This window comes from Salvelinus alpinus, chromosome 21 (genome assembly GCF_045679555.1).
Source record: "Salvelinus alpinus chromosome 21, SLU_Salpinus.1, whole genome shotgun sequence".
Taxonomy (NCBI): domain Eukaryota; kingdom Metazoa; phylum Chordata; class Actinopteri; order Salmoniformes; family Salmonidae; genus Salvelinus; species Salvelinus alpinus.
The window spans coordinates 3,011,243-3,032,347 of NC_092106.1; the positions used below are offsets into that span (position 1 = coordinate 3,011,243).

Consider the following 21,105-nt stretch of genomic DNA (forward strand, 5'->3'; position numbering starts at 1 on the left):
TAACTATCTAATGTTACCTACATTTAGTAATGAATTGGAAAAAATATATAATCAATTGACAATTCTGTGAACTGTCTTGTGCAAGTTTTAAATTGGCACAATACCTGTTAGCAAAGGTGTCAGCTAGAGATGACTTGCAGGCAGTGGTGGAAAAAGTACCCAATTGTCATACTTGGGTGAAAGTAAAGATCCCTTAATAGAAAATGACCCAGTAAAAGTGAAAGTCACACAGTAAAATACTACTTGAGTAAAATTCTCAAAGTATTTGGTTTTAAATATACTCAAAAATAAAGGTATAAATCATTTTAAATGATTGCATAAATCATGCATGCATTGGATTGCAATGCTGGTGCGGTAAAATAATAATTAAAAGTTTAATGAATTACAGTGTAGGCTAATCCAAGTGTAGGTTATGACACAATGTACATGAAGAATAATGCTAAAACATGGTCAGAGGCGTATAAAAATAGCGGCACGAAGTCTCCGGGTGAATGGAGAAGTTGTCCATGGTGCTGTCATGTCAAGTCATTTATTTATTTTTTAAATATGCAAATTAAATAATTCTCAAAGTTTGTACAGACAGATGTAGCCTATTGAATAGCCTCTCATGGCTCCTCAACCCTGTTCCTGGAGTGCTACCATCATGTAGGGTTTCAGTCCAACCCGAGTTGTAACTAACCCGATTTATCTTATAAACCAGCTAATTATTAGAATCAAGTGCGCTAGATTATGGTTGGGACGAAAACCTACAGCATGGTAGTTCTCCAGGAACAGGGTTGGAGAACCCTGTAATAAAATAAGCATAAAAATCATCCTACAATTGCACCATTTGCCTATGCCCACACATATTGTCTCAAGAAAATGTTATATTTTTAATACCCTCAATTACCAAGTTAGTCATACCTAATTTCAAAATAGGCCATCACTCTCTGTTAATCCTGAATGATAATTATTCACGTTTTACCGGTGGCATGCAGATGCAGTTTCAATCATTTGATTGATCTCAATCAGTTTCATGGGAATAGCTTATGCATTTCAATCTTCTTGATTCACTGTTTCGTGAGTGAATTAGAGCAGATTATGTTAAAGCTATTAGCTATTCTTGTATTTTGTTTCAATTAAAGCAAATACTGTATCCTGCATAGTGGCTCAGTTTTGGTGTATGATATCTTTTTTTGACCCTTCAGCTTCAGTTAACCATCCTAAAATAGCATTATAAATTAGGTGTTTTTGGTGTAACAGTAATGTTATAGGCCTGCTATATTATTCAGTTCTGTTATATAAAATACTAATTCATTGTAGTGTGATCTCTCCAGACATTGATTCAGCTTTGATGTAACTTTACTAAACGAGCACCATTGTGAGAATCTTCTATTTGTAATAATAATGATCAGTGATGAGTTGGACTATTGGGCATAGGCAACAGATCTTGATAAGTTATCGATTGGAGTGCCCTTCCTGGTTCTAAAAGGACAGCGCTAAATAAACTTTGATTTGATTAGCTTGAACACATGGTTACAATATACCCATTACAGAATACAAAAAGAGGGATGAACTATCATTTCATTTAATTGCATAGATTAATCATCAAATCAATTGACCAAGTAGTGAACATAAATCATTACTACAAAGAATTGCAGGAAAACAAGCTTTTTGTGTGGTGTATTCATGCATCTCAATAAACTATAACCTAAATGCAATTTACTGAAAAATAGGGGTGTTTATGAATTCGAAGGACCAATAAAAAGGGATAATTTTAGTCCGGTAGCAACCACCACAGGGTGTCCGTTCACCACAGGGTGTCCGTTCAGAACACGAGGAAGCAGTAGTTCAAGGGTTTAATGAGGATCCACACACACATACAACATCACTCTCTCTGATACGAATTGTAGTTCTGTAATGAAAAGAGAACTTAGGCTATAGCACAGTATGGGGGAAAATATGCCTATTTGCATGTCAACAACTAAACAGGCTATGCGAACCCAAACACATGCTAGATGCACAAAGAACAATAGAGCAATGTAGAAATATCTACACATTATAAAACATAATAAGCATGAGCGATCTACAATCGAAAATAGCCTAGCACCACAGACAAATGCTAATCGCTAATTAGCATGCTAAATAGTAATGCATTCCGGATGACAATGCTAATGCTAGCGGGAGTACGAAAGCTAGTTTAACACATATGGAACATATTTATAACAGACACTATTTAGCTTCAAACAACAAGACATCAGGATTTTGGCACTTAGATTTTGCTGCACGCACAAACATCAGAAAGAAAAGCAATTTCTTCTAACAAGGTAGAATAAGCAGGAGAGAAAAAAAGGTTGGACATCAGAATGGAAACTACAGCCTGCCTGGTCGGGTATTAAGCCCTGGAAAGTCCCTGGAAAAAGGCTGCTGATTGGCTAATAAAATACTGATGATTGGCATGACTTTATTCCAGTAGGAAAACCAAAAGAAAGTTGGGGTCTTGGAAAGGAGATGAGCTGGCCGTTTTTACAGCTGCCCCCAAATGGATTGTACATATTTGCTTCAACTGACAAGCCAGCTAAAGGTTAGTACCTTCTTGAGGAAGGGCAGGCAGCCGGATGAGTCGAGCAACAGGCCTGACGTAGGTTCTGTCCTAAGTTTGGATCTCTGCTGTCCTCACTTTCGCGTCTGCTCCAGGGATAACTGACTTGACAGATCCAACTTGCCAGAGTGCCCTAGGAGACTGATCATCACAATGGTCCCAACTACAAGGTCCCAACCTTATCCTCAAATCAAATACATTTATAAAGCCCTTCTTACATCAGCTGATATCTCAAAGTTCTGTACAGAAACCCAGCCTAAAACCCCAAACAGCAAGCAATGCAGGTTTAGAAGCCATTATGGCAGCCTTGAAGTGTGGTAAAGTATTTCCGTGTGAAGCAGTGCCAGAAATGGTCGACTAGAACCTGGCTGTGTCTCCATATTTTGCGACTGAGCAGTTCAGACTCTGGGTAGACCACCTGCGGTAGTGACGAGTCTGGCCGCCTCATGAGAAGAGTTAGGAGTGATTGGTTCCAGATCTGCGATGTCCGACAACACATATCCCAAGGGCTTAAAGTTTAAGATCCCTTCTATTTCAATTAGGACAGTCCTCAGCACCTCTTCGGAGATTGTCTGCGCAACCAAAGGTAGTTTGCAGGGCAGTCTTGATGGATCTGATCTCCCTCTTCCAGCATCCTCCAAAGTGTGGTGCACTTGGTGGGTTGAAGGCGAAGTGAATATTCTGAGAGGAACCAGGCTCTGAGGGGTGGCCAGTCCTCTACTGACTGTGCCGGATGGAGATTATAACAGAACATGGCCAAGATGTTCAAATGTTCATAGTTGACCAGCAGGGTCAAATAATAATAATCACAGTGGTTGTCGAGGGTGCAATAGGTCAGCACCTCAGGAGTAAATGTCAGTTGGCTTTTCATAGCCGATCATTCAGAGTATCTCTACCACTCCTGCTGTCTCTAGAGAGTTGAAAACAGCAGGTCTGGGACAAGGTAGCATGTCCGGTGAACAGGTCAGGGTTCCATAGCCGCAGGCAGAACAGTTGAAACTGGAGCAGCAGCATGGCCAGGTGGACCGGGGACAGCAAGGAGTCATCAGGCCAGGTAGTCCTGAGGCATAGGGCTCAGGTCCTCCGAGAAAGAAAGAATTAGAGAGCATACTTAAATTCACACAGGACACCGGATAAGACAGGAGAAATACTCCAGATATAACAGACTGACCCTAGCCCCCAACACATAAACTACTGCAGCATAAATACTGGAGGCTGAGACAGGAGGGGTCGGGAGACACTGTGGCCCCATCCGACGATACCCCCGGATAGGGCCAAACAGGTAGGATATAACCCCACCCACTTTGCCAAAGCACAGCCCCCACAACACTAGAGGGATATCTTCAACCACCAACTTACCATCCTGAGACAAGGCCGAGTATAGCCCACAAAGATCTCCACCACGGCACAACCCAAGGGGGGGCTCCAACCCGTACAGAAAGATCACGTCAGTGACTCAACCCACTCAAGTGACGCAACCCTCCTAGGGACGGCATGGAAGAGCACCAGTAAGCCAGTGACTCAGCCCCTGTAATAGGGTTAGAGGCAGAGAATCCCAGTGGAGAGAGGGGAACCGGCCAGGCAGAGACAGCAAGGGCGGTTCGTTGCTCCAGTGCCTTTCCGTTCACCTTCACACTCCTGGGCCAGACTACACTCAATCATAGGACCTACTGAAGAGATGAGTCTTCAATAAAGACTTAAAGGTTGAGACCGAGTCTGCGTCTCTCACATGGGTAGGCAGACCATTCCATAAAAATAGAGCTCTATAGGAGAAAGCCCTGCCTCCAGCTGTTTGCTTAGAAATTCTAGGGACAGTTAGGAGGCCTGCGTCTTGTGACCGTAGCGTACGTGTAGGTATGTACGGTAGGACCAAATCGGAAAGATGGGTAGGAGCAAGCCCATGTAATGCTTTGTAGGTTAGCAGTAAAACCTTGAAATCAGCCCTTGCTTTAACAGGAAGCCAGTGTAGAGAGGCTAGCACTGGAATAATATGATCAAATTCTTTGGTTCTAGTCAAGATTTTAGCAGCCGTGTTTAGCACTAACTGAAGTTTATTAGTGCTTTATCCAGGTAGCCGGAAAGTAGAGCATTGCAGTAGTCTAACCTAGAAGTGACAAAAGCATGGATACATTTTTCTGCATCATTTTTGGACAGAAAGTTTCTGAGTTTTGCAATGTCTATGTAGATGGAAAAAAGCTGTCCTTGAAACAGTCTTGATATGTTCGTAAAAAGAGAGATCAGGGTCCAGAGTAACACCGAGGTCCTTCCATTTAATTTGAGACGACTGTACAACCATCAACATTAATTGTCAGATTCAACAGAAGATCTCTTTGTTTCTTGGGACCTAGAACAAGCATCTCAGTTTTGTCCGAGTTTAAAAGTAGAACATTTGCAGCCATCCACTTCCTTATGTCTGAAACACAGGCTTCCAGGGAGGCCAATTTTGGGGTTTCATCGAAATGTACAAATGTGTGTCATCCGCATGGCAATGAAAGTTAACATTTATGTTTCCGAATGACATCACCAAGAGGTCAAATATATGGTGAAAACAATAGTGGTCCTAAAACGGAACCTTGAGGAAACATCGAAATTTACAGTTGATTTGTCAGAGGTCAAACCATCCACAGAGACAAACATATCTTTCCGACAGATAAGGCGTGTAGACCAATTTAGGTTTCCAATCTCTCCAAAACAATGTGGTGATCGATGGTATCAAAAGCAGCACTAAGGTCTAGGAGCATGAGGACAGATGCAGAGCCTCGGTCTGACGCCTGTAAAAGGTCATTTACCACCTTCACAAGTGCAGTCTCAGTGCTATGATGGGGTCTAAAACCAGACTGAAGCGTTTTGTATACATTGTTTGTCTTCAGGAAGGCAGTGAGTTGCTGCGCAACAGCTTTTTCTAAAATTTATGAGAGGAATGGTTGATTCAATATAGGCCGATTTAGTTTTTTTTTTTTTTTTCTAGGTTAAGGTTTGGCTTTTTCAAGAGAGGCTTTATTACTGCCACTTTTAGTGAGTTTGGTACACATCCGGTGGATAGAGAGCCGTTTATTATGTTCAACATAGGAGGGCCAAGCACAGGAAGCAGCTCTTTCAGTTGTTTAGTTGGAATAGGGTCCAGTATGCAGCTTGAAGGTTTAGAGGCCATGATTATCATCATTGTGTCAAAGAAATGTAGTACTAAAAAACTTGAGTGTCTCCCTTGATCCTAGGTCCTGGATGAGTTGTGCAGACTCAGGACAACTGGGCTTTGGAGGAATACGCAGATTTAAAGAGGAGTCAGTAATTTGCTTTCTAATGATCATGATCTTTTCCTCAAAGAAGTTCATGAATTTATCACTGCTGAAGTGAAAGCCATCCTCTCTTGGAGAATGCTGCTTTTTGTTAGCTTTGCGACAGTATCAAAAATAGATTTTGGATTGTTCTTATTTTCCTCAATTAAGTTGGAAAAATAGGATGATCGAGCAGCAGTGAGGGCTCTTCGATACTGCACGGTACTAAGCTAGTCGGAAGACTTCCAGTTTGGTGTGGCGCCATTTCCGTTCCAATTTTCTGGAAGCTTGCTTCAGAGCTCGGGTATTTTCTGTATACCAGGGAGCTAGTTCCTTATGACAAATGTTTTTGGTTTTTAGGGGTGCGACTGCATCTAGGATATTGCGCAAGGTTAAATTGAGTTCCTCAGTTAGGTGGTTAACTGATTTTTGTACTCTGACGTCCTTGGGTAGGCGGAGGGAGTCTGGAAGGGCATCTAGGAATATTTGGGTTGTCCGAGAATTTATAGCACGACTTTTGATGCTCCTTGGTTGGGGTCTGAGCAGATTATTTGTTGCGATTGTAAACGTAATAGAATGGTGGTCCGATAGTCCAGGATTATGAGGAAAAACATTCAGATCCACAACATTTATTCCACGGGACAAAACTAGGTCCAGAGTATGACTCACTGTGGCAGTGAGTAGGTCCGGAGACATGTTGAACAAAACCCACTGAGATGACGAGGGCTCTGAAAGCCTTTTGGAGTGGGTCTGTGGACTTTTTCATGTGAATATTAAAGTCACCAAAAATTATTATCTAATTATCTGCCATGACTACAAGGTCTGATAGGAATTCAGGGAACTCAGTGAGGAACGCTGTATATGGCCCAGGAGGCCTGTAAACAGTAGCTATACAAAGTGATTGAGTAGGCTGCATAGATGCGGGGGATATGGTCACTAGTGTAACCAGGAGGTGAGGCCTCATTTAACACAGTAAATTCATCAGGGTTAAGCCATGTTTCAGTCAGGCCAATCACATCAAGATTATGATCAGTGATTAGTTCATTGACTTTAACTGCCTTGGAAGTGAGGGATCTAACATTAAGTAGCCCTATTTTGAGATGTGAGGTATCACAATCTCTTTCAATAATGGCAGGAATGGAGGAGGTCTTTATTCCAGTGAGATTGCTAAGGCGAACACCGCCATGTTTAGTTTTGCCCAACCTAGGTCGAGGCACAGACACGGTCTCAATGGGGATAGCTGAGCTGACTACACTGACTGTGCTAGTGGCAGACCCCACTAAGCTGCCAGGCTGGCTAACAGCCTGCTGCCTGGCATGCACCCGATCTCATTGTGGAGCTAGGAGAGTTAGAGCCCTGTCTATGCTCGTAGATAGGATGAGAGCACCCCTCCAGCTAGGATGGAGTCCGTCACTCCTCAACAGGCCAGGCTTGGTCCTGTTTGTGGGTGAGTCCCAGAAAGAGGGCCAATTATCTACAAATTCTATCTTTTGGGAGGGGCAGAAAACAATAGTTTTCAACCAGCGATTGAGTTGTGAGACTCTGCTGTAGAGCTCATCACTCCCCCTAACTGGGAGGGGGCCAGAGACAATTACTCGATGCCGACACATCTTTCTAGCTGATTTACACGCTGAAGCTATGTTGCGCTTGGTGACCTCTGACTGTTTCATCTTAACATCGTTGGTGCCGACGTGGATAACAATATTCCTATACTCTCTACACTCGCCAGTTTTAGCTTTAGCCAGCACCATCTTCAGATTAGCCTTAATGTCGGTACCCCTGCCCCGCGGTAAACAGTGTATGATCGCTGGAGGATTCATTTTTAGTCTAATACTGGCGGGTAATGGAGTCGCCAATGACTAGGGTTTTCAATTTGTCAGAGCTAATGATGGGAGGCTTTTGCGTCTCAGACCCCGTAACGGGAGGAGTAGAGACCAGAGAAGGCTCGGCCTCAGACTCCGACTCGCTGCTTAATGGGGAAAACCGGTTGAAAGTTTATGTCGGCTGAATGAGCGACACCGGTTGAGCATTCCTACAACATTTCCCTCCAGAAGCCATGAGAAAGTTATCCGGCTGTGGGGACTGTGCGAGGGGATTTATACTACTATCTGTACTTACTGGTGGCACAGACGCTGTTTCATCCTTTCCTACACTTAAATTACCCTTGCCTAACGATTGCGTCTGAAGCTGGGCTTGCAGCACAGCTATAAGGCGATCGTTCTCCTGTACATTATGAGTACAGTGACTGCAATTAGAAGGCATCATGTTAATGTTACTACGTCTGGAGGGAAAAAGTTCAATGAAAAAAGTTGATCGAGGGGAAAAACTAAAAATATAAACGTAATTAAAAAGTAAAAACCGTTAAGTTGGCAGGTAGCAAAGTAAGGAGCAGATGGCTGCTCGGAGGGATTGTCTTGCCTGACTAGTAGGGAGAGGTAATCTGGGAAGCTCTGACTGAGCATGTCTGAGTACTTCCGAGTTCTGCTTGCTTGAAATCGTCGGCTGAAGGTCTGTCTGCACTACTGGCCGCCCCATGTAGCAAGTGCACTGTGGCTTACACCAGATCATGGAAAGTATTGAACTGGGCAACATCGGGGAGAGACGACTTTGTGTCCGCTGACATGAGTCCACAGAAGGTAGGCTTCCGCAGATCCTCTGCTTCGTCAGGAGGTACTTGGTCTGGTCTTCTTGACTCCAACGGTTGTGTTCTGAAAGCTGAGACGGCATCTTGCCGCATGTGATATCGTCAGCTGGATTTTTGGGCCTGTGGTCCGTGAGCTCCTGTATTTCTGCGACTCTTGTGCCTACAAATACTTTGTACCTGCAGGAGTCTGACTGGAGCCAGGTTAAGGCTGTTGTAGAATCCGACTAATACGTGACCTCATGGATTCCCAGGGTGAGTTCTTTTCGGATGATCACGGCCAGCTGTGCACCGGTGAGTGCAGCGCAGAGCTCACGTCTTGGCATCGACTGTTGTCGTTTCGGGGCCACTCTTCATCTTGATGCATGGAATGCCACTTGGATCCGTCCATTGGTGTCTTCAGTACAGAGGTACGCAACGGCACCATATGCACGTTCTGAGGCATCACTGAAGACGTGAACACTTGTTGGTTTGGTTGGAAGATCCATGTCGGGCTGACGTAACACCTTGTCAGTGTGACCTGAGACAGCTGTGGAAGTTTGTTCTCCCAAATAAGCCACGCTAGGAGAAGATCTTCAGGTAGGTCAGGGTAATCCCACCCTCCTTTCTTATTCCAGAGCCTCGTGACCACAACCTTGGCCCGTGTGGTGTATGGGACGATGAAGCCGAGTGGATCCTACTGGCTGGCAAGGATCCGACTATATGGTGACCTTGCTTGTAGCCAATGGTGTCGGACAGACATTGATATTGTAATCCAAGGGTGTGCTCTTGGGATTCCACGCCATCCTGGGTGAACCACAGCTCACTGCTCTCAGCCCTGGATTCTTGAGGTAGGTGTTCGATGACTGCTGGAGATTGTTGGCCCACTGGCGTAGATCGAATCCTCCCTCAGCAAGAAGGTGCTTCTGCTTGTCCACCAGTTTCTTGGCTGCACCTGCAGAGGGGAGACTTTGTAGACAGTTGTCTACATAGAAATAGCGTTCTACAGAAAAGCGCACATCTTCTTCAGGCTCACTGTGGTCGAACATATGCTTCTGGAGGGCAAATGTGGCACAGCAGAGGCTACATGTCATCCCAAAGGGAAGAACCTGCCACTCATAGGTATCAGAGCAATCATCATGGTTTAGGTCTCGCCACACAAACCGGAAAAGAAGCTGGTCTTTGGGTAGCAGGCGGACTTGATGGAAAATCCCCTTTGTCACTGCTGATGGCCAGTGTTCCCTGGAAACGGAGAAGGACTCCAAACAGAGTAGCTCCCAAGGTGGGTCCGGGAAAGAGTTGTTCGTTCTAGCTCTTGCCCCTGTAGTTGAAGGAACAGTTGAAGACAACTTTGTTTTTCCCATTGTGATGGACCAACCCTGGTACTCTTCGACTGCTACTGGGGATACCTTCTTAACGTGGCCGGACTCCACCAATTTGTGAACCTCTGCGTTGTACACTGCTGCTTTCTCTGGATCCTTGGACAGACCCTTCACTGTCCCTCGCAGATGAGCCAGTACTTCTTCCACAAAAGGGGAGTGGCGTACCTTTTGAACCACATCCGCTTCAACCCTGACTGTCTTCTCCAGTAGATGCATGGCTTCTACATCTTGTCTGGACTGTGTGATGAGCTTCTCACTCATGTACGATAGCGTATCCAACTGCCAGAGCTTCTCTACGTGGCTTAAAAGCTCTGCAGATGGAGAGAAAAGGGCTGTATGAAGGCACTGTTGTGGAGTAATAAAATGATTGGCGTGACTTTATTCCAATAGGAAAACCAAAAGAAAGTTGGGGTCTTGGAAAGGAGATGAGCTTGCCGTTTTTACAATTACCTTCAACTTGTCCCAATTCACATTTCCAATTTCCAACCCTGACATAGACTACTCTAACGGGCCATGTGTTTCAACCAATATTCAATATATGCTAAAGATCCCAAGCAGGGCTACAGCAACTTCCAGAGAGGGTCAGGCTCTTGGTCTTTACGGTGGCCACTCTGGTTTGGGTGTGCTCAGCAGAATGGTGTCGCTGTAACAAGTGGTCACATTATTGGTCTGGGTTCCACTCTGCAAGAGCAGGTCGGTGGAGTTTTCTGAACATCAAGGCAGACTGGTGACTTTCTTTTTTTAACGTTCTAAAGTTGTCAAGCCTCCAATGGGCCTCTGCAGTGCACACATGTAGCCTACAGTTCTTCATTATTCGCCAGAGACAGGGAAAACACCATTTACCTACCTCTAGGCTGCTGTAGCCTACATATTTATTTGGTTTGTCATTCTCTTGTTTTTCCATGGAATTTTTGATGTAAATAAATATGATTTTATTTAGAATTGATCAGAATAAATTTCCCTTGTATTCTCAAATTGAAAAAAGTGAGGGAGCACTGCACTACACACCTGATTACTTGTGAAGCTAAGGCAGCTGCACTGCGCTATAAAAAAAATAGGTTTAAAACATTTGGGGTGGGATTATTCCCGCAGCTATGCTGTTAGGGAAGATAAGCAACGCAGATACTGTCCGACTCAATCTCACAGGCATTAATAACATGACCACGGTAACCTCCTGGCCTTAAAGGGGCAGGTGAAAATATGTCCAATCTGTGACATTTTGGTTAAATGACTCAGGTCACAAAAAAATGAAATTAAACAATATACCACATCACTTCTTACTAGTAATATATTTATTGTTTTATAAACATTACAGAGCATGCTCATCTGTTTTTTGTGTGTAATTTCAGCCCAAAAATATATTTATTTTATGTTCCAAAAAGAGAAATTTTGGCCCTGGCCGTTAGCAAGTGGTGGCGCTTTAAAAGGTCAAGGTGACCATTCTTCAGTGACTGAAGAGGGAGGTTGAAGCAGACAGTGAAGAACACATGTTCTTTATTGTATATTGTTGTGTTATGTTTCATGGGGCAGCTGTTGCTGGAATGTAAATGTCTAACTTGTGTTTATTCAGTAACCAGTTTGAAATAACATTGTTCTCTCTTAGATATATATTGTATACATGGGGTTAACATGTTAAATTAATAATGTTGTCTGTTTTCATTAAGATGCAAGGTTTTTTTTTAACGAACAAATTAAGTGTATGTAATACAGACTGTATCTGTCTCAGAAATACACCAATTACTTAAAGGCACGGCGAATGACCTAGACCCATGTTGGCATATCAAAACATTTTTTTTTTTAAGTATTTTAATTTTGGGATGGTTCAGTTTTGGAAAGTTGAAATTATGCTTTGGGACAGTACCGGGAGGGTGAGGGGAAAAAGTTGAGAGCCCTGGCCACAGAGGTCAACTAGCTAGCTAGGCAGCTGTTTAGCTTTCTAGCACATTCCTTAATTTGTTTGTAAACAATTAACAAGCTAGTTAGCTACCACATGTTTGTGTCAAACTTTCAACTGCGTAGCTAGCAACAACAAGATATGCTGAATAACAGTCTAAAAACCACTTGAAGGCAAATAAATCAGATTTGACCATTCAGACACAAGTCACATGGCCAGGAATCAGATTTGTATCTGACTTCAAACCACCTACAAAGGTGGTTTGAAATGTTGCTTGAAATATCTGATTCCATCTGCTTTTTGGCTGTTCAAACTGCAGGAAAAAGAACAGATTCGAATCAGATATGCAAATAAATAGGATTTGAGTCACTTCAAACTGCCAATGTGAACAAGGCTTTAGAGATCGGATTGCACTGTTGCCTCAGGCTTAGCTCAAGTTGCTCTCTACACTGCCCAACCACATCATAGCCAGTATTATTCAACAGCAATGTAATATTTTCCATTCTCATTTTATTCTGAAGTACTGTTTTAAAATGTCAAACCATTTCATTTCAAAACATGTTGTATGTGTGATAATCATGTCAGAGAAGTTGGAATTGAAGAAAAGTTGGAGGAACATCAATGCAGACCAAGGGAGTATCTGTGAATGCATGTCTTCTAATCACTGTCTTCAATTGCAAGAGGTGAAATGCCAAAGTGCATAGAAAAGTAACTGTTGCATTGATTTAGCTGGAAGTTTAGGCGCAGGACAAAAACTGAAGAGATTTAGAAGACGTGGGCGACACAGCATCTGAAAGAGAGACGGATGTTTTAATAGTAGTACTTTACGTTGGCAGCCACTAAATCAATATTCAACACATTACAGCATTTTGAAAAGTACACAACGTGGCTCTCAAACAGAGCCTATGCATCACATTTTATGTACACACTACTACAGAAATTGTATAACATTAATCAAGGTAACAATAAACATACACAAATCCTTTAGCACATCCAAAAGGTCCAAATGGTAGTTCTGCTGACAGACAGACCGCACGGCAGACCCCGCTGTAGTTTGAGCATCCCCATGGAATTGGAAATGCAGCTGCCTCATTTACATCACCTGTCATTTAAAAAACAGGATGTTTTTATTTGCCTTTGTATAATTTTAAGTATCTTCATTCCATTAAATTACCTTTCACACGTTCCTGAAATGTAGGTACAGTATTATAAATAGTTTCTTAGATGTTTTATAGCAATTACGTATTTATCACCAGAGAAAATGTATCTGCTGAGCAACAATTTAATGGTTTTACAGCATTGTAACATTTTAAAGACATGCAAATTATGGTCTGTGGTAAAACTAAATAGCTAAATATCACTCAAACAGCTAGATGAGTCCATAATTTCAGTAATTCTGACCTTGTCTGTTTCACAAGAGGGTAGTTTTCAAGACTTACATGCGATGGCCAAGAAAGCGAGGAGCACCACGAGCATCGTGCAGTGATATTTCATGATGATTTGCTGATGTTGACTGTTCTTTAGAAGAGTTGCAATGTGACAGTTTCTCTCCAGTTCAGTCTATTCTTTGCAATCAGTCCCAGTTAACTTAATAAGACTAGTAGTCATGAGTCAGAGCTTGTGCTTCAAATAAGGAGGGGGGAAAAACTGACCTGGAACATGGGGACCAGTGAGAAGTACACATTTGGAAGTGAATCAAATCATGTGTAATTACATTAGCCTACTCTTAGATCAGCCCTTCTTGCTCTTGTCTGAATAATGTTAGAGCTACTAGTGAAAGGAATGTATTACGCCCCATGTAAGACTTATGCCTCCCCCACTTAATTTAAACACTCAAGGAATCAATCAGCGCTGCATGACAATCATCTAAATTTACTCCCTCATTCCATTCCTTTCATCTGCACTGATTTAAAAATACTGGATAGGTGAAAGCAATGTGGTGTGGGCCCCTATCCTACCTGACATATGCTTTTACCAGTACTGTTTTTTCAGGTCAGTGTAGATGGAGGGAAATTGACAAGAAGGTACAGTAGATACCACCTCTACCCCCAACATCGAGTCCTGTTTCAGGTACAGATGAAATCAATGTATCATTGTCTCCATATCCTGGATCTAACAGGACAGATGGGTGAAAGCAAGGGGTTGCATTAATTTTCACAAATCCACTGTAAGCCTACCAGATTTTACCTTAGGGAAAGGAGCAAGGAAGTATGCATTTTCAAAGTATTCAGAGGGGGCCACATAAATATTTTGTCTCTGATGTTGTTCGAACACTAAAACGCCAGAGGGCGGTAACGTAACCCTCTGTGCCTCATATCAGAAAGCCTTGCGGTTACAACCCCGTCCAGTTGGTGGCGATAACGCACCACTCAGCTGGTTGAACCACCATTAAAGATAAAATAACGAATCTAATATGGCTGCGCCCATGGCATGGATGTCAAGTATGCACACTATTTATGTCGCCATTGTCCAGTCATTATCAAACAGACTGCAAATGATGTCAATTTAACATTAGTCGATCAGCTACGTTCAACGTCTCTGCCCCCATCTACAAGTTATCGACACTGGATAACCTGCATCATGGAACAAGGCATTATCAGACGCAGTCAAAGGATGCAACGTTCGTTGTGAGTGGCGAGCTGCATGGTCAATGTTACTGTACGTTATGTCCTTCACAATAGAAACGTGGCATTGTCTGTCTTCTGAAAACCTTGAATAAGGAGTTGACACTCAATTATCATCATAAAATGTACCCTTCAAAAGCAGCAGTTGAAGTGATCCAGTTGGGTCGTATTTCCTATGGGCGTGCATTACAGGTGCAGCAACTCTATGTCAGGAGACATCTGGATTCTAAAGACAAATTGCACAATGCGCTGCTATTATGTGAACACCCGCCAGTCTACACCATTGGAATCAGACAGGCACTATACCCATTCGAAGAGGAGCAAAGACTCAAACTCCTTGGTGCTGAATTCTTTCGTAGTAACCGTGGCGGACTCATAACTTTCCATGGTCCAGGGCAGTTGGTGTGCTACCCAATACTCAATTTGGGCTGCTTCAAGAAAAGCGTGCGATGGTACGTGTGTGAGCTGGAGAGGACTGTCATCAACCTTTGCAGAAAGTATGGGATAAAAGCATCCACCTCCCCAAACACTGGGGTCTGGGTTGGAGACAACAAGATATGTGCCATAGGTAGGTTAAACTTCTAAATTAAAGATTACCCATTTTTTGCAATGTTTACAACAACAAAGCTACAATATGTCATTCTTAATATTACAGTCAATGTTTCCTCTTTCAGGAATCCATTGTGGGAGATACATAACATCTCATGGCTTGGCACTGAACTGCAACACAGATATGGGCTGGTTTGAAAACATTGTGCCATGTGGGATTGTAGGGAAAGGTGTCACATCCCTCAGTCAAGAACTGGGAAGAGATGTCTCTATTGAAGAATCCATCCCACCACTGCTGGAAACTTTCAGTGATCAGTTTGACTGCACACTGCATCATGGAGAATATTCTAATAATGAATAAACACTGCTCGGTAAATTTAACATGTATATTTTCACAATCATAAAATGTTCTCTCTCTGTCTCACTTGTTAGCTAAGAAACTATGTTTCCCAGATTGTGCTATGAGGGCGTACGTCCGCTGTTTATGTTATGGTGGGGTAAATGTGGCTCCCGATTGGCGCAGCGGTCTAAGGCACTGCGTCTCGGTGCTAGAGGCGTCACTACCGGCCGTGATTGCGAGTCCCATAGGGCTGCGCTCAGTTGGCCCAGCGTCGTCCTGGTTTGGCCGGTGTAGGCGTCATTGTAAATACGAATTTGTTCTTAACTGACTTGCCGTGTTTAGTAAAGGTTAAAAATAATAATAATAATAATGTAGCCGCGCGACTGAAGCCTACTAGTTGTTCGTCACTAGTTACCACAGTCACAAAGTCATAATGATGGCTAAACCCCGACTAGTTCTAAAATGTAATAGATTTTAAAACGAACCTTAACCACACTGCTAACCTTATGCATAACCTTAATTTAAGACCAAAAAGCAAATTTTGATTTCATTAATTTTTACGATATGGCCAATGTTGACTTTGTGGCTGTGGTAACCGAACCTCAGTCTACTAAACAAGGACCAAGTAAGGTAGCGAACTAACTAGTTTAACATTAATAAAGACAACTTGAGTGCCAAGATAGGACACGCGTGGTAATGCGGGGCCATTATGTTGCTACGCTAGATAACTAATTATAACTACCTAGTTTACTGTTTTTCAAGGGTGATTACCACAGCCAGATGACCACTGCAGATAAGATGGCATGGGGTAGCTAGTTAGCTCGGTCGCTCAACAACACCACCACTCTAGCGAGTCAAGCTAGGTAGCGTCCTAACGGTTTGTTAGATAATACATTTCTTATCTTGGCTGATGATTATATTTTTAGATATGTAGCTAGCTCTATCTGTTTCGGTAGCCAAAGCAAACAGACGTCAAGACCGATAACTAGGGACGTTCTGCCCTGCCTGGCCTATTGCTAGCCTGCTAGTTTTGTAAACTAACGTTGGTTTAACGTTATCTACGTAGCTAGCTAGCTTGATGTTTTGCTGCACAATATCCTGCTATGGAGAACTGGACCTAAATTGCCATGCAACTGGGGACGTGCGACTTGATAAGGCTATTTACCAATGGATAAGGTCAGTGAGTCACCGGTCAGTGTCATTATCATAGCTAACACTTTTTATGGACGGTGCACTGACTTGAGTTGTCAGGTGCAAAATCCATATGTTCTTCTGCTCTGAGGTCTTCTGAAATCCCTGTAGTGTATGTTTCTTGCATATTCGTGGCAGGTAGCCTAGCGGTTAAGAGCGTTAGAGCAGTAACCTTAAGGTTGCTGGTTCGAATCCCAAGCCGACTAGGTAAGAACATCTGTCAAACCCATATTGCTCTGCATAAATGACTAAAATGTAAAAATAAAATAAAAATGATGGCAGGATCTGTTTGTGCTAACATTCCACTCCTTGTCATTATGCCAAACAGTTTGGCATATGATAAGGGGTGGAATGTTAGCACAAACAAGTCTGGTACCCAGGCTACAATTGTACCTATTTTTCTTATTACTAATGAAAAAGTACAGCGCCAAGCTCATGCAGCCTCTACTCCACCCCAAACACTTGCACTGCCGCCCTAGTTGAGAAAGGGTGTAAAAGCAATGGATCTGTCTGACCCCTTAACTTGACTCGGGACTGTCAGATGCAGCATGGAACTGTGAGAGCCCAGATCTACAGTACCAGTCAAAAGTTTGGTTACTACATGATTCCATGTGTGTTATTTCATAGTTTTGATCTCTTCACTATTATTCTACAATATAGAAAATAGTGAAATAAAGAAAAAAAACTGGGAGGGGGAGGTGTTTCCAAACTTATGACGGGTACTGTATGTCTAGATTTAATAGGATATTCTGCATCAACAAATGCTTATTTATCAAACAAGAGTAGGCTACATTTAACAACAACAAAGATTATATTTTTGTTCAGTTCCAGTGTAGCTCAACCATAATGCTGAAGCAGTGGGTATTGTATATTTGACTCAATCAGCAAGCAAGTTAGTCTTAAATTAAGTGGTGTGTAACTGTGTTGACATGACATAAACGATGTCATTAAGAGAGTGCTGAATGTGTAGCTAATTTGTGACGCTTCTTCCCATTCAGAATCGATGGACCAGAGCTCAGATAGAGGCCCTATTGCAGGATAGGCAAGTGGAGGAGCTGAGGCTTAGGCTGTGCTGCAGGATGGCATTTGGGACGGCAGGGCTGAGGGCAGCCATGGGCGACGCTTTGCCCTCATTATGGATATGACAATCATCCAGTCCACACAGGTTAATAATAGTTTCCTTCTCTGAGCAAGTTATGTTGAAGGTATAGACTCACTCAGCTATATGACATTGTGTACAGCGGAGCGACTTCCTGGTTACAGATCAACAACAACCAAATTGGAAGAGCTGAGGTCCTCGGTGGCAGTAAATTATCAACCTTGGGTTTATACAGTGCATTCGGAAAGTTTTCAGACCCCTTGACTTTTTCAACATTTTGTTAGTTTACAGCCATATTCTGACATTGATTAAATTGCTTTTTCCCCTCAATCTACACACAATACCCTGTAATGAAAAGGGGAAAAAATAAATTTTAGCAAAAGTATAAAAATGAAATATCAAATTTTTAATAAGTGTTCAGACCCTGTACTCAGTACTTTGTTGAAGCGCCTTTGGCAATGATTTCAGCCTCAAGTCTTCTTGGGTATGACGCTACAAGCTTGGCACACCTGTATTTGTATTCTCTCATTCTCTGCAGAACCTCTCAAGCTCTGTCTGGTTGGATGGGGAGCGTCGGTGCACAGCTATTTTCAGGTCTCTCCGGAGATGTTAGTCTGGGCTCTAGTTGGCCACCCAAGGACATTCAGAGACTTGTCCCGAAGCCACTCCTGTGTTGTCTTGGCTGTGTGCTTAGGGTCGTTGTCTGAGGGGGGTTGCAACTCAATATTAACAAGGTGTTCCTAATGTTTGGTATACTCAGTGTGTGTGTATACACTGAGTGAGTGTACAAAACATTAGGAACACCTTGTTAATATTGAGTTGCATCCCCTTTTGCCCTCAAAACAGCCTTCATTTCTCGGGGCATGGACTCTACAAGGTGTTGAAAGCGTTCCACGTGGATGTTGGCCCATGTTGACTCATGCTTCCCACAGTTGTCAAGTTGGCTGGATGTCCTTTGGGTGGTGGATCATTCTTGATACACACGGGAGACTGTTGAGTATGAAAAACCCAGCACCGTTGCAGTTCTTGACACAAATCGGTGTGCCTGGCACCTACTACCATACCCCGTTCAAAGGTGCTTACAGTTGAAGTCTGAAGATTACATACACCTTAGCCAAATACATTTAAACTCAGTTTTCACAATTTCTGACATTTAATCCTAGTAAAAATTCCCTGTCTTAGGTCGGTTAGGATCACCACTTTATTTTAAGAATGTGAAATGTCAGAATAATAGTAGAGAGAACAATTTATTTCAGGTTTTATTTCTTTCATCACATTCCCAGTGGGTCAGAAGTAATGGACACATGCTCAAACTCGTAAACTTTTGATAGACTTAAAAGGGGCAATCTGTAGTTGCTACATCCATTTTTGAACTTATAAATTATATACACATATATATACAGTTGAAGTCGGAAGTTTACATACACTTAGGTTGGAGTCATTAAAACTTGTTTTTCAACCACTCCACAAATTTCTTTTCAACAAACTATAGTTTTGGCAAGTCGGTTAGGACATCTACTTTGTGACAAGTAATTTTTCCAACAATTGTTATTGACAGATTATTATTTCACTATCACAATTCCAGTGGGTCAGAAGTTCACATACACTAAGTTGACTGTGCCTTTAAACAGCTTGGAAAACTCCAGAAAATGAAGTCATGGCTTTAGCCTATCAGAAGCTTCTAATTGACATCAAGTCAATTGGAGGTGTACCTGTGGATGTATTTCAAGGCCTACCTTCAAACTCAGTGCGTCTTTGCTTGACATCATGGGAAAATCAAAAGAAATCAGCCAAGACCTCAGAAAGAAAATTGTAGACCTCCACAAGTCTGGTTCATCCTTGGGAGCAATTTCCAAACGCCTGAAGGTACCACGTTCATCTGTACAAACAATAGTACGCAAGTATAAACACCATGGCACCACGCAGCCGTCATTCCACTCAGGAAGGTGGCACGATCTGTTTCCTAGAGATGAACATACTTTGGTGCGAAAAGTGCAAATCAATCCCAGAACAACAGCAAAGGACCTTGTGAAGATGCTGGAGGAACAGGTACAAAATATCTATATCCACAGTAAAACAAGTCCTATATCGACATAACCTGAAAGGCCACTCAGCAAGGAAGAAGTCACTGGTCCAAAACTGTCATAAAAAAAGCCAGACTACGGTTTGCAACTGCACATGGGGACAAAGATGGTACTTTTTGGAGAAATGTCCTCTGGTCTGATGAAACAGAAATAGAACTGTTTGGCCATAATGACCATTGTTATGTTTGGAGGAAAAGGGGGGAGGCTTGCAAGCCGAAGATCACCATCCCAAACGTGAAGCACGGGTGTGGCAGCATCATGTTGTGTGGGTGCTTTGCTGCAGGAGGGACTGGTGCACTTCACAAAATAGATGGCATCATGAGGGAGGAAAATTATGTGGATATATTGAAGCAACATCTCAAGACATCAGTCAGGAAGTTACAACTTGGTCGCAAATGGGTCTTCCAAATGGACAATGACCCCAAGCATACCTCCAAAGTTGTGGCAAAATGGCTTAAGGACAACAAAGTCAAGGTATTGGAATGGCCATCACAAAGCCCTGACCTCAATCCAATAGACAGTTTGTGGGCAGAACTGAAAAAGCGTTTGCGAGCAAGGAGGCCTACAAACCTGACTCAGTTACACTAGCTCTGTCAGGAGGAATGGGCCAAAATTCACCCAACTTATTGTGGGAATCTTGTGGAAGACTACCCAAAACGTTTGACCCAAGTTAAACAATTTAAAGCCAATGCTACCAAATACTAATTGAGTGTATGTACACTTCTGACCCACTGGCTAAGGTGTATGTAAACTTGTATGTAAACTTCCGACTTCCAACTGTAAATACAGAATATATACTGCAAAGTTGCTTAGGAGCCTGAAACAAGGCGGCAATGTCTATCGGTGCCATCTTATCCCTGGCCTATTGCTTTTCACCTTCAGGTAGTCTGTCTTCAGTACACTTAACAGCCTTAACAGCCTTGCATGTCTCAATGACAATCTCTGAGATGGCATAGCAACTTATTCAGAATACGTAAGCGAGAGATGTGAATGTCTCTCCTTTTAACAGAAAGCGTTTAGGGTCACATCCAGTCTCTCTGCAGGGCTGATGGACTTTCTCATGACTGTATCTTCCTTTTTTAGTCAGCCCACCATTCCAAGAAAGACTTGGAATGTGTCCTTGTCCATGTGCAAAGCTATGCCCTTTAAATATAAAGAAAATAAACGATTCATTTACAATATCACAATGGTAATAAGACCGGTTGATAAATGCAGTGAAGTCAATCATGACGAGTCAGTGACAGTACCTAATTACACTATATATACAAAAGTATGTGGACATGTGATGTAGATGTTGAGCGGCTTCACTGCAAGTAGATTGTATGTTTTAATATTTAAAAAAAATGTAACACCCCTTCGGCGATTTCAGGAGTATCAAATCCATAGACAAACATTAGCAGTAGAATGACCTTACTGAAGAGCTCAGTGGCTTTCAACGTGGCACCGTCATAGGATGCCACCTTTTC

The 21,105-nt window shown here is 42.6% G+C and overlaps 1 protein-coding gene and 1 long non-coding RNA gene across 2 annotated transcripts; both read left to right on the plus strand.

Annotated features, from left to right (window-relative positions):
* Nucleotides 1-14,182: 14,182 nt before the first annotated feature.
* On the plus strand, nt 14,183-15,306 carry lipt2 (lipoyl(octanoyl) transferase 2). Its single transcript, XM_071356528.1, has 2 exons — nt 14,183-14,944; nt 15,051-15,306. Exons 1-2 carry the CDS (start codon nt 14,500-14,502, stop codon nt 15,284-15,286), a joined length of 681 nt encoding a protein of 226 aa, XP_071212629.1. The 5' UTR covers nt 14,183-14,499; the 3' UTR covers nt 15,287-15,306.
* A 547-nt stretch (nt 15,307-15,853) lies between these two features.
* Nucleotides 15,854-17,946, plus strand: LOC139547596 (uncharacterized). Its single transcript, XR_011669556.1, has 2 exons — nt 15,854-16,441; nt 17,455-17,946. It is a non-coding gene; the product is annotated as an uncharacterized lncRNA (long non-coding RNA).
* The last annotated feature ends 3,159 nt before the right edge of the window (nt 17,947-21,105 follow it).

What these genes read in the sequence shown, in the direction of transcription:
- lipt2 (XM_071356528.1), top strand. Translation starts at nt 14,500, where the DNA reads ATGTACCCTTCAAAAGCAGCAGTTGAAGTGATCCAGTTGGGTCGTATT. An exon ending in CAACAAGATATGTGCCATAG is followed by an intron (nt 14,945 to 15,050) that starts GTAGGTTAAACT and finishes TTCCTCTTTCAG; the next exon opens with GAATCCATTGTGGGAGATAC.